Source organism: Nycticebus coucang, chromosome 11, assembly GCF_027406575.1.
Source record: "Nycticebus coucang isolate mNycCou1 chromosome 11, mNycCou1.pri, whole genome shotgun sequence".
Taxonomy (NCBI): domain Eukaryota; kingdom Metazoa; phylum Chordata; class Mammalia; order Primates; family Lorisidae; genus Nycticebus; species Nycticebus coucang.
In genome coordinates, this window is record NC_069790.1 from 37,250,788 (window position 1) to 37,264,929 (window position 14,142).

A 14,142-nucleotide genomic window follows, 5' to 3' on the forward strand; every position below is an offset into this window, starting at 1 on the left:
TCATCGTTAATGGGAACTGCCCTGTGGGATTCAGAGGTCACATTTTGCATGCCAACAGGTTCTCACTGTCCCTGCATTCCAAATGGGAACTGACTCTGGGTGGTGAGCGTGGGTAATGGGGTGGCAACTTCACATCATTTAGCCTGACCTGCCAGGTGTGTTCACCAACCCCTCTAACACATTCAGCTTCCCACGTTGCCCAGCTTGGAACATATGCAAAGGAGATATGGGTTCATCAGAAATTCTCAGTCTTTAGTACACGCTGGTGAATAGCATGGTATCTGAAACTAACATAAAGCAATTTGGAATTCTTTTTTAAAATTCTAAGGATTTCAGGGTAATATGCATGAATCGAAAAGAAAGAAGTTCCCATTTCAGGCTAAAAGACAACCCATTTTCGACATATTAGTTCTCCCTCAGGGTAAAGAGGTCATGGCACTGACCATTGACCTTTCCCATGATGCATCAAAGTAAGTGAAAAGGCCAAGGTCAGAAGTAGGATCCCTTCTGAAGAAGAAGATATTTTATTTCTCCCTAGCATTAAAAACAAACAAAACAACCATACTCATTTTGTAGGGAACAGATAGATAATTCAATTAATAGTTCTGTGACAATGAGAAACATCTATATTAACTCCAAAATAAATTCCAGCTTCTATTGAGTTAAATACTGAAAAATGAGATATAAAAAGGATTAAACAACAAAAGACATGAATGTAAAACTGATCTCAGTTTTGGTAAGGCCTGCCCACACACTAGATTCAAAGAAAACACATAAAGGAAAAAGATTGATGGATATAAAATACAAAAATGTAAAACTTCGTTATATCATTTTGTATTATATGAAGATTAGTAAGTCCAAGGAGAATATCATATAATTATCTCAATAGATGCTGAAAAGGAATTCACTAGGTAGGTACTTCTTTGACAAGATTTATATTTTGAACAAAGGCCAATATAAGACATAACAGTGAAAATATTAGAAAAATCCTCATTAAACTAACAATGAAGAGAAAATTCCTATTCTCACCATTATTATTTAACACCGCTCTACACTCTCTACCAATGCAATATGAGGCAAAAACAGATAAATAGAATAATAGGAAAGACAAAACGTCTTTACCTGCAATTTATACGAAATCAGCCAACTACTGCAAACCATAAGAGAGGCAAGAAAGTAGCTGGTTAAATAATATGTCATTACAAAGCTTTATGAAAGAAACATTCCTTCTAAAAAGTGACAAAAACTTTCCATCATAAAACTTAAATTCTCCCTAATACAAGCATTTGACATGATTTCAATCAATATTAAAATGAAGAGCCCTTAGAATTTTTCACATAAATGGTCCTAATGCTTAACCAGATAAATAAACATGTGAGAATAACTTAAAGAAATAATTTGACAAGAAAGAGCAACTGGAAATTAAAATACATAATAAAGCATTACTAATTTATACAATGCTATGCTCAGATCAGTAGTAGAGAGATTTAGCAAGAAAAGAGAATAGAAAATTTGTTAATAGACCCAAATAATATGACTTTTTTGGCATATGCATGTACTAAAAGTGGCCCTTGAAACTGCTAAGGGAGAAATAACATGGTGTTGAGATAAAAAGGTATCTTTTTCAGAAAAATAACCCACAACCTCTCAGCTCACTCTTTAACATGTATAATAAAATGTAATCCAGAGGTAGCAAAGTTTTCAACATAGAACATAAAAGCTTATAGGCACTAAAATGACTGATACTGCTGCTTTTTAAACTATTCCAAAATCCAGTTCCAATTTTACTCATAAAAGCCATGTGTCAAAATCAAATATTCACCTCCCCCACCTCCACTCCCAGCCTCTCAGGCAGCACATGACTCAATTGTGGCCAGTAAGATATCAGCTTAGGGCTTTGAGGGGAAGCTTGAGTTTCTTGATACAGACAGCCTCCAGGTCCAAGAGGTCCCTAAGGGTATTACAGAGCCTGTCCGGACTTACTGATGTAAAAGTCTTTAAGAAGCTGTTGGATTTTTACTTGCTGGTAGCCCAACTAAGTTCCAACTGCTTCTAATGAAGATAATCTTGGAGAGTAAAATAGTTTTTAAATTTGCAAGAAACAGGGCTGGGTGCAGTAACGCACGCCTATAATCCTAGAACTGTTATAAACAAAGGCTATGCACCTTCAATAGAAATCTGGTCTCTTTATGACTTAGTTTCAGGAATTACTCAGTATCACTTCTCTCACACTCTTAGTTGCAATACTTTTATGCTCTCCCAGATTCAAAGAGAGGGGATCCAAATGTCTCCTTGTCAGTAAGAAGAGCATCAAATATTAATAATTTGCAGGTACGTTTTAAAACCACAAGCTGTAACTGTTGAACCTACCAGTCAAGCCAAGTTGAACACAAAAGATGTAGGTGAAGGATGTTCATTTGAGCATGAACTATATAGTTTTTAGTCTTTAGGATTCCTCCGAAACACCTGGAGGATTTGTTAAAATAGATTTCTAGGTGCCACCCACAGAGCTGCTGATTCAGGAAGTAAAGAGTAGGACTAGAGCATTTGTATTTTTTAAATGTTTCTAGGTGATAAAGATTCTGCAGCTCTAAGGAACAGAATTTGAGAACCCTTGATTTCTTTTTTTTTTTTTTTTTTAACCATTTGACACATTTTTATCCCAGTGGTTAACATAGCCTTTCCGGCGTTATCTCAGTTACTGTGCCAAAACATTTATATTCTACATTTACCAAGTTTCGCAAATACCCCTGTAATATGCACCACAGGTGTGATCCCACCGATTCCCCTCCCTCTACCCACCCCCCCCTTTCCCAGTTCCCCCTATTGTTAAGTTGTAGTTGGGTTATAGCTTTCATGTGAGAGTCCCAAATTAGTTTCATAGTAGGGCTGTGTACATTGGATATTTTTTCTTCCATTCTTGGGATACTTTACTAAGAAGAATATGTTCCAGCTCCATCCATGTAAACATGAAAGAGGTAAAGTCTCCATCTTTCTTTAAGGCTGCATAGTATTCCATGGTATACATATACCACAATTTATTAATCCATTCGTGGATCGATGGGCACTTCGGCTTTTTCCATGACTTAGCAATTATGAATTGGGCTGCAATAAACATTCTGGTACAAATATCTTTGTTATGTTGTGATTTTTGGTCTTCTGGGTATATGCCCAGCAGAGGAATTACAGGATTGAATGGCAGATCTATTTTTAGATCTCTGAGTGTTCTCCATATATCCCTCCAAAAGGAATGTATTAATTTGCATTCCCACCAGCAGTGCAGAAGTGTTCCCTTTTCTCCGCATCCACGCCAACATCTCTGGTCTTGAGATTTTGTGATATAGGCTAGTCTCATTGGAGTTAGATGATATCTCAAAGTAGTTTTGATTTGCATTTCTCTGATGATTAAAGATGATGAGCATTTTTTCATATGTCTGAAGGCCGTGCGCCTGTCTTCTTCAGAGAAGTTTCTCTTCAAATCCCTTGCCCAGCCTGCGATGGGATCCCTTGTTTTTTTCTTGCTGATGCGTTTGAGTTCTCTGTGGATTCTGGTTATTAAACCTTTGTCAGAGTTATACCCTGCAAATATTTTCTCCCATTCTGAGGGCTGTCTGCTTGCTCTGCTTACTGTGTTCTTAGCTGTGCAGAAGCTTTTTAGTTTGATCAAGTCCCAGTAGTGTATTTTTGAAGCTGCTTCAATTGCCCGGGGGGTTCTCCTCATGAAATACTCACCCAGACCAATTTCTTCAAGGGTTTTCCCTGCATTCTCCTCTAGTATTTTTATAGTTTCATGTCTTAAGTTTAAATCTTTAATCCAATGAGAGTCTATCTTAGTTAATGGTGAAAGGTGTGGGTCTAATTTCAGTCTTCTGCAGGTTGCCAGCCAGTTCACCCAGCACCATTTGTTAAATAGGGAATCTTTTCCCCACTGAATGTTTTTAATTGGCTTGTCAAAAATCAAATAGCGGTAAGTAGCTGGATTCATCTCTTGGGAGAACCCTTGATTTCTAACATCACTACCTGAAATTTTATTATTGTACCTGCTTTCCCATTCCATAAAGAAAATGTGATTCAAACATACCACAATAGAACAGAAAGAAATCCCTGGCCTTGTTACTATTTTTAGTAACAAGGTAAACCTATTTTTAGTCATGTTTTTGATGAGGAAAAAAGTCTTTGAGCAACTGAACCTAAAGTTCTAACCTCAGCCCAAAATTTGCTCAGTAAGATTATTGCAAAATTTGAAATAGTAGAATATTAGAGAAACTTAAGTTTCTCTAACCTCCAAGTATATGAGTAAATTTATGGCCAACACAACCCTCATCTTCTTTTCTTCAATACTCCTGGCTCTAAAGCCTGCACAGAGCCTGGTACTAACTTGACAGGCCTAGCGATGCCTGAAGAAGTAGCAAAGTAGTGACTTTTCCAGGTTACTAACCATCTCTATACTAGGAAGCCAGAATTTTCCCTAACAGCATTCTTGAACTATCTTCCTGCCATGAGCTTGAAGATGCTTCTTGTTTTCTAATGATACTTGACCTTTACTGATGCTATTACACGGTTATGTTATATCCCTGTGTAATACACCAGAGCACAGTATGGGGAAGAACAGTAGGTTAGCTCTTCAGGACATCCTAAAGCACTGACATCGCTGTCACTTCCTCATTTCAAACTCTCCCCACTGCTCACTTCATGGCTTATAAACTACTAACCTCATCCTAATTTACTTTTCCAGACTTAGCGACCTCATTCTCCCTAGAAGTGATCTGCATTCTGGGCCTTTTAAGGCATCTCCGGCCTCTCCATCTGTGTACTATCCAGTCCTCTCTGCCTAAGTGCTGTTTCCTGTCCTTGAAAGTTACTCGGCCTGAATTCTGATTCATGCTTGACATGTGGCGCATCACTTTCTCCCGGATGACTCACTCCAGTTAGGAAGGATGCTTCACTCCTCTAATCCCACGGCATTATTTACATTTGACTTGTTTTTTTTTTTTTTTTTTTAATTTGGCCGGGGCTGGGTTTGAACCCGCCACCTCCGGCACATGGGACCGGCGCCCTACCCGCTGAGCCACAGGCACCGCCCTACATTTGACTTGTTATGAGAATTACTTGTGATGTCTCCTGTCTCCTTCAACAGTGTAAGCTCCTCGAGGACAGAGACCGAGTTCAGCTCAACTGAAGATTGCATGCGCTGCTGAGCATGATGCTTTGTGGGACCTCAGCATCACAAGAGACTTTCATGAGTCATACCCTGATGCAGGCACTTAAAAATGCCTATGTCCTGGGTGGTGCCCGTAGCACAGTGGTTATAGCGCCGGGCCACATGCACGGAGGCTGGTGGGTTTGAGCCTGGCCCCAGCCAGCTAAAACAATGACAATTGCAACAAAAAATGGCCAGGCATTGTGGCAGGTGCCTGTAGTCCCAACTACTTGGGAGACTGAAGCCCAAGAGTTTGAGGTTGCTGTGAGCTGTGATACTACGGCACTCTACTGAGGGTGACAGCTTGAGACGGTCTCAAAAAAAAAAAAAAAATGCCCATGTCCTTTCAAAATGGATCATTGAAATTCAAACTCAAGACATGAAACCTGAAACCGAACCATATTATAGTTCCAACAGCAGGTTTTAAATAACATGCAAGTAAAGCAAGAGTTTCTTACTTTGAGCTGTAGCCGTACCCTGGCCAAAAAAAATTTCCAACAATTCTCTCTGGAGTCCGCCATGCCCAGGCTACGAACTTCATTATGAATTCCAGAAATTATCTTGTCCACATCTTCATCACTGAACATATCTGGGATGTCTCCTGTCCCCAAAAGAATGAGAATTACTAAGGGACAGTCTCCATTTAAATTTTAGATAGGACTTTTTAATGTTTGAAATGCGTTATAAAACAAAATGCAGCTTAAATGGTAAGCACTTGAAATCAGAAACATAATCTTTCTTTTTTTTGCGTTTATGAGACACATAACACACCTACTAAATCCATACATGGAGGAATAACATTTACTTCAGTGAAGGCCTTCTCATCCATAAGCGGGCTAAGAAAGCAATGAACCTCAAATTAGTTAGGTTTATAGGTTTCTCCCCAAAGACTGCCCAGCAAACATCCCAAAGACAAATTATCTCTCCTTAAAGTTCACTGAAACTACAGATAATTTGTCATTGGGGAAGATCATTCAAGGAATGTGTTGGTTTAATCACCTGATGCCAGCAAGTCATTAATCAGCACGAGAAAGCTCTCATCTAGAACCTGGGCATCTGTCAGCAGGAACACAGTGGGGATGTTCTTGGCGCCTGTTCTGATGTACAAATTGGCGAGATCTACCTGTAAGGAAAGGAGGCTGTCACTCACGGTTTGCTAAAACGCTGATGCGGTGTTGGGAGAGTGTGTGAGAGAGTGTTGGGAAGAACTGAGTAACAAACCCCATGGCGACACGTTTACATATTCTTTGCTCTCAGGGAAACAGGGACAGGGGAAAACAGCAGGCCACCACCTCCTTTTCTGGCATAGAATGATGAGTGTCATGTTTGTGGCTTAATGGAGCAGGGGGAGGAAAACAGGCGACAGGTGAACAACTCCCTTCTCGGAGCGTGAAAACGAACTCAGCCACGCCTCTGTCAAACCACACAGGGAAAGGCAGGCTTCTGTTCATTTCGGCACTTGCCTGTGGAGCTGAAAACTGGTTTTCTTTATTTATTTGATCAGTAATATTAAAAGCAGGTGACGTTTCTAATTTAAAATAGCTTTCCCACAAACTATAAGGGCCATCTGGTAAGCATTACTGTGACTGAAAAGCAAAATTTTAAAAATCGGCCAGCGTTTCTTGAACGTCCCACTCCCATTGTGTGCTATCTTCATATTCTTATCAGAGGTGGAGGACGTTCGTTTGGACTCATAAAGAGCGCATCTCCCCCCCGCCCGCACTCCCATCTATTGTTTAGGAACATTAATCGTGTTGAGTACCAGGTCTGGCTGATGCAAAGTAAAAACACATTTGTGTAGTAAAGTATTTAGTAAAATACTTTCTGAGCCCAGTTTATATGTTATTAAACTTATAAAATGTTATAGGTTTTTGTTATTACTAATTTTACCATAAAGACAAAACAGCCAAAGGTAAATAGTTTCTCTCAAGAGGTTCCCTTCTCCCCCATGGTTGGGAAGGCCTGGGCCAAATCTGGGAGACACAGCCAATATGAGGGTGCTGTAGGTTTGCTCTTTATCCACCTGGCAGAAGGGCTAGAAGAACTGCCCAGCACGGTTACTCACCCGAAGTTCTTGGATTCCATAGCCTTCGGTCAGAGTGACTTGAAAGACCTCCAGGCTGCAGATGTAAGCTGCCAGCCTGGACAAGCTCTGCTTGCCACTGCCCCCAACTCCAATCAAGAGGGCATAACCCCGAGGGGTGTGTAAGATCCTACTGATACGACACCTGGGGAAAGAAAGAGCCAGCATACCCACAGCTGGTCAGACCTAGAGTGCCCTGGGGCTAGGTGTATTTTGTACATCTGTAAAATAAATATTTAGAAACTATATTCAATTTTTATTGGAAACCTTTAGTTCTTGTTCATACATTTCCCCAAAGACCATGCCTGGACCTTTGCCCTCAAACTGCTTGCCTAACAAACTTCCCTATGCTACAAACATTTTAACCTCTCTTATGGATTTATTAGTTGCCACCAAAATTCAAAACAAGAAAATATACACAAGGCTTGTGGCTAAGCTTTAAGATTTTTTGATTATCAAGACAGATCCCAATTCTCTATTAGCATCCAACTATGAGGATATCCAAGGGGGAATCTCCTTGTTCCAGAAATCTTAGCTGTAGAATGAATGAAGAAAAGATTTGTTTAGACTAACAAATATCTCCATGTGATTTACTCTGTGCATTAAAAATTGGCCTCTTAATATGATTTTTGCTTCCTTCGTACTAATGCCTTCCTTGTGCCTATACTAAATTAGAATAATTTATGGAAGCTGTTCTGTATCATAAAGTTAAATTTCCAGCAAGGCCAACTATTTCCAGTATCGAAGATACTCTGAATGCTTAATTTATGTTTCTGCTACATTTTACAGTTATGAATAAATTGCCTTTAACATTAGCAAAATATGGGTTAAGTTGAAAAAATAAATCACAAATGTTACAAATATTAAGAAAACTACAAAGTAAAATATTAATATATAGATATCAAAATGCCAACAGTTTGATGCTGTTGTGTTTGCCTTAGGTTGCTTTTCTGAAATGAACTTAAACTTCAAGCCCTGAATGACTCATGTGGATACTTTTTTAAAGTAGAGATTAAAAAAAATAATAAAGTTAGAGTCACTTATACTAGGACCAGCCTGGGTGGACATTTCCTCCTCAAAGCATCCAATAACTAAAAACACAGGTTATTTTTACAAGCTTAGTCATCTCATTAAATTTTACTTTACGTAGCCACACAACAAAACCACCTTGGGGAAAGCTGTAAAATGACTCTGACATGAGAGGAAACTCCAAGCTATAAAGCACTGTGTTCATTTCATTTTAATCTATGCTTTGAGGTTTTTACCTCACAAGATTCTCTAAGTGGCAAAGTCCCTTTTTGCAATACTCAAGGACATGCTCTTAAATCACCTCTAATGCTGAGTAAATCAGCTTCTAGCTCATAATCCCTGATCAAAGACACGGCCTTACCTGTTACTGAGAATTCCATACTGAAGGATTATATGGGAAAACTCTTCTCCTCAGTGTCAAGGGGGGGATATATTTCACCTAAGCCCCAGCACACACACGAAGTCAGTGTGTATTAACCAGACCAGAAACAGTGTCCCTAGCAATTCTTCTAACACCATGGTTGTGGATCCAAACTAACACTTCCTTTGTTTATTAATGGAAGGAAGCATCATAACTACAAAAGGATCAATAAAACTACCAACACTTAGCAGGCATACAACAAGTGATGACTCGGAGGACTCCAGATTTCCCTGGGCTCTGGGGCTAAACATTTTAACGAATAGTTCTTTTAAAAATGTGCCCATTTTCCATTATTAGAAAAGCCCAGGAGAGGTGATGGTGACTCAGACTGGAGAGCAGTACTGGATGTAAAGATGCGATCGACTTTCTACACGGCCAAGGCCACAGTGATGCTTGGGCTATACAACACATCATGTCATCCCCATTTAAAATCCATCTGACGGCTCCTTCGCCCTCCCCTCCCCTCCTTCATCATAGCCTAAAGTTGTGTTTCATTTTTCATATGCAAGTGTGAGTTATTATAAATTGGTTTCACAGTAGTACTGAGTACATCAGATACTTCTTTTTCCATTCCTGAGATACTTTGCTAAGAATATTTTCCAGCTCTATCCATGTAATCATAAAGGAGGTAAAGTCTCCATTTTTTTTAACTGCTGCATAGTATTCCATGGTATACATATACCACAATTTATTAATCCATTCATGGGTCAATGGGCACTTTTGGAAGGAGGTTTGGAGAACACTCGGGGATCTAAATGTAGACCTGCTGTTTGATACTGCAATTCCTCTTCTAGGTGTAGATCCGAAGGACCAAAAATCTTTTGGCAGTCATGGAAGAAGCCCTGGGTTTCACTTCAAATGTCACCTCTTCACCTAGATGCCTAGTTCCTCTTTGGGAATCCACAGTTTTGTTTTGTTCTTTCTCAGAGTCAACCTATTTTATCTATCAGCACAACACACCACTTTCTGAGGTTTTTCTTGCTTATTCCCTTGCTTCTCTGTTCACGTCCTTATGCCACATAAGTTGGCTAGAGAAGGACCTAGAGCAATGTCCGAGTAGAGGGTGCTGCAGACAGGTGCATAGTCTGTGCGCTGCCCGGGCTGTGGGTCTAGGAGAAGAGTGACAGCCTTGTCAGCCAAGCTCTGCTGAGGACAGGGATTTTTTTTTTCTAATTTCTTTTTGCCAAAAAAAAAAGGGGGGGGGGCTCTTCCTCCCCTTTTATTCTAATTTTCCCAAAGGTAGCAAAAAGGCTGGCAACATTCCTCTCTGGCACTTGGTAGAAACTCAACAAAACCTGCTTAATCAATGAAAATCAGTTTGATCCCCATCTTTCCCACTGACAAACTACAGGATTTTAAGTAAATCATTTATGTTCCTCTTCCTTAATATTCAAGTGAAATAATGGATGTGATGGTGCTTCAGAAAGTAGTATGCCTATGTAGGACCTTATTAAATTGTGACATAATAAAGAGCAACCCTTTTATCGTTTTATGTTATGGGATAAGTTGTAAGAACTGGTAGTTCAGGTTGCTTCGCACGATCTATTGAAAAGTAACAGTTGTGGACACACCAGTCATCCTTCCTTCCATGAAAAGCATCATGACTAGTCAACTCACACGTGTTTCATGGCGTCTTCAAATAAAACCAGGGGCATGGTAGCATTTAGCTCATTGTAGCCGTCTAAGCTTTCTGTAAGGATCATCTTTAGTGCTTCCCAGTCTGTTACTGGCCTGTAACATGGGTCCTCTCTGCCACTAGCAAAGTGACAGTAAATGAGGGGCTGCTGTATCAGGGTGTCACCGTCTATGCCCTGCAAAAGGAGAAAGAGAAAAACACGGTGTGTCCCACCAGCCAGAAACCCTCATCTGAGGGCTGAGTCGCCTATGAAAGGAAAAGCTGCATGGGGAGTAGGTGGGTGGAACGTTCCCAGCACAGACCACGTATTCTGGGATCAGGTGTTGTGGAAAGGTGGGCCCCCGTACGCTTCATTCACTCACACCCTCTCCTCACTTCAGCCCCCAGTGGTCTCTGACTTTCATACACTTACTTCAAAATATTTATAAGCAGTTTCCAGCATTTTTTTCTGAAACAAATCACAATCTTCTTTGTCTATCAGTTTGTCTCCATATACACGGGAAGATTCATGAAGCCACAGGCGTATTAAATCATTTGGACTTTTTAAACATTCAGGAGAAGCAAATAAAATTCCCTACAAGGCAAGAATTAATTCAGAAGCTGATGACATTCCAAAGAAGCATTTTAAAGACATTTTTATTTTTTTTATTTATTTATTTTTTTTTGTAGAGACAGAGTCTCACTGTACCGCCCTCGGGTAGAGTGCCGTGGCGTCACACGGCTCACAGCAACCTCTAACTCTTGGGCTTACGCGATTCTCTTGCCTCAGCCTCCCGAGCAGCTGGGACTACAGGCGCCTGCCACAACGCCCGGCTATTTTTTTTTTTTTTGTTGTTGCAGTTTGGCCGGGGCTGGGTTTGAACCCACCACCCTCGGCATATGGGGCCGGCGCCCTACTCACTGAGCTTTATAACTATAATCCAAATTTAGCAAATTAAGTTAAAAGAAATATAAATGGCAGTGTCTGTGTGTGTGCACATGCACATGTGTATGTAGGAAAAGAGATTTACTCTCTGAGAAGCAACACTTTACAATTTTAATATCATTACATCCGTTTTTAGGAATACAACTAAAACTGTATTAAGAGCCAGCCCAGAAGCTAAAATACCCCGTCTAAATGCTTGTGCATAACTTACTGAGTCCTTTCAATGGACTAAGTTTACAAAACCAAAATGTACAAAGAGCTAACTTGAAAGCCATAAAATCATTGCTTTTTTTAAACTCTAAAATCCACTGATATCTGTCCCTTCACAGATGAAGAATATGAGGCCAAAGTAAATTGCCCAAATACACAGTTTTTGGTAGATCTGGGCCTAGTGGCAAAACGCTATGACTCCCATGCTCACTCCACATCGCCTTTGATATCTTGGATTTATACACACCCATTCCTCATGGATAGAGTCGGCCCGTGCTGGAATCAGGGAGTTGTGGAGAATTAGGCTGCAAAAGGCCTAAGAATTATCTGCTGGCATCAGGTGCCGCAGACAGATTGGTAAAAAGGGTAAGCAGGTAGGCCTCATGCCCCATTTCACCTATGGTCTTTCCCTCTTTTGCTGTTTTTCTGGCAGGTACAAGAAATACAGACATAAAAGAAATGGTTTATGTTTATTCTTAGGCTATTGTCTAATTCTTCGTTATGGTTTTTGAGGTGGGGGAGTGATTTCGAAAAGATGGTTATAAAAAATGTAAAGCAGTCCTTTGAAGTTTTCATATTTAACCAACATACTACTTCTTTCACAAAAGAACTTTAAATCATAAATAGCTTTCTATCTACTTTTACTATAGAGGCTAGACCATATTAGTTGGACTAAAAAAAAAAAACAACAGACTTTCAATTCTCTCTTCAGAATTTCCTTTCTAAGTCAAATGCATAAACACTATCCTTTTATCAGGGAAGCAAAATAATTTTCAGTGTCAGATTAAAATGACCTAGCAATTAAAAAATTATAATTTATATTATAATATGTGTAAATATCACCTATAAATGTTTTATGCAAGGACATGACCACTTATCCCTGTTACTTGGTACTCAAACAAAATAAGGACTCACTCACTCACTAATCTATCTATCTAGGGAGTCCAGACCTGTACCTTTGCTTCCATTGCTAAGTTACTATGCGCCATGATCTGAAAGGACTCCGCAATTTAAGTGTTGAAACTTAATTGTCAGTGTTACGTGTTAAGTGTTAAGAGGTGGAGGGCTTCCAGGAGGTGAGTAAGTCATAAGGGTGAAGTAATCCTATAAAAAAGGTGCTGCCACTTTTGCCCTCTATCCCTTCACCACTGGAAGACTCAGTGCTCAAGGCGCCTTCTTGGAGATAGGGACCAGACCCTCACCACACACTGAACATGTTAGTGCTTTGAGCGTGGAATTCCTAGACTGTAGAACTGTGAGAAATAAATATCTATTATTTATAAATTACCTAGTCTTAGACATTTTGTTATAGCAGCACAAATGGATGAAGACTTTATATGACCTGAGGAGGATCACTATTCTTACTGATAAACTTCAAATAATAAACGTGCCATATTTGCTTCATAGAATGAGTCTAAAATGAAAGAATGCATATAAAAGTAGATAGTGTAGTTTTAAGCTGTATAAATGAACACCATTAACAGTATTGTACTTATTCTTCTACTAAAGAGGCATAATGTGGAGCAGTCAATGTACCTGGAAGACGTTGGATAGATCTCTCAGATTAAAGATGTAGTGAAATTTAATAGCTGTGGGTAAAAAGCTATGTGCCATCTTCTCATGGAATGCTATTGTTGCCTGGATCAAAGTGGGGCCACTCTTGAGAACTGATGGACCAAATGCTTGCTGCTGGAAATGGAAACTAAAGATTTGGCCATAGATGGTGCTTAGTGCATCCCAAGATGGAAAGTTGAATGCAAACACTGTGAAATGTCTCTGAAAGGAAAAACAAATATAAAAATATGAAACAGGAATTATAATGGTACCATAAAATTGTAAGAAATGGCCTGATTTTTTCACTCTTCCCTACATCCAGGCCCACTGCCACATAACATTTTAGTGCCTTCCACTCTGATTCTGGGCTTTGCCATGTGACTTAGTTGGGGCAACAGAATGAGGAAGAAGTGACAGTATCCTAGTTATTGTTAGAAGCTTGTGTGTTTGCACTTGCTCTGTTAAACCTCTTTGTCATAGACCCTACAAGTTGCTAAGGGACGAGACATACAGATTATAAACAGAGCCCCACTGGCCCAGCCACTCATCCCAAACCACACTAGATGAGTCCAACCCCAGGCATTCACCAATGAGCTCGGCCAAGATTAGCAGTCACATAGCTCACTCCCACCTGACTCCAGATAAGCGAGTGAGCAACCACTGTCAGCTGTTGTTCTGTTGTTCTTGGTATTAAAAAAGCATATGTGCACACACACAACCCTACACACAAATGTTTACAGAAGCTTCATTTATATATGCTAAAACAATAATGCAACCAAGGTACCCTTGAATGGATGAGTGAATAGACAATCTGTGGTACATTTATACAGTGACTATTCAGTGATCAAAAAAAAAAAAAGCTATCATAGCATGCAAAGTCATGGAGAAAATTAAATATATATTACTAAGCTAAGTTAAAAAATGCCACTTTGAAAGATGATATGTATATGATCCCAACTACAACATTCTGGAAAAGGCAATTATGAAGACAATAAAAAGATCACTACTATATCCAGAATACATGGAGAATTCCTAACAACAGCAAGTCTCAATTTGAAAATGGGCAAAAAGGCAGGGTGTGGTG

General features: G+C 39.6%; 1 protein-coding gene across 1 annotated transcript in view; it reads right to left on the reverse strand.

Annotated features, from left to right (window-relative positions):
* The window catches only part of DNAH11 (dynein axonemal heavy chain 11), a 389,834-nt gene that overhangs the window by 159,355 nt on the left and 216,337 nt on the right, over positions 1-14,142 (reverse strand). Inside the window, exons 49-54 of the mRNA XM_053553503.1 lie at positions 13,041-13,280; positions 10,782-10,943; positions 10,351-10,544; positions 7,266-7,428; positions 6,200-6,323; positions 5,659-5,801 (exon numbers count right to left, since the gene is read on the reverse strand). Coding sequence (XP_053409478.1) covers positions 5,659-5,801; positions 6,200-6,323; positions 7,266-7,428; positions 10,351-10,544; positions 10,782-10,943; positions 13,041-13,280 — 1,026 coding nt within the window. The remainder of the gene's footprint in view (positions 1-5,658; positions 5,802-6,199; positions 6,324-7,265; positions 7,429-10,350; positions 10,545-10,781; positions 10,944-13,040; positions 13,281-14,142) is intronic.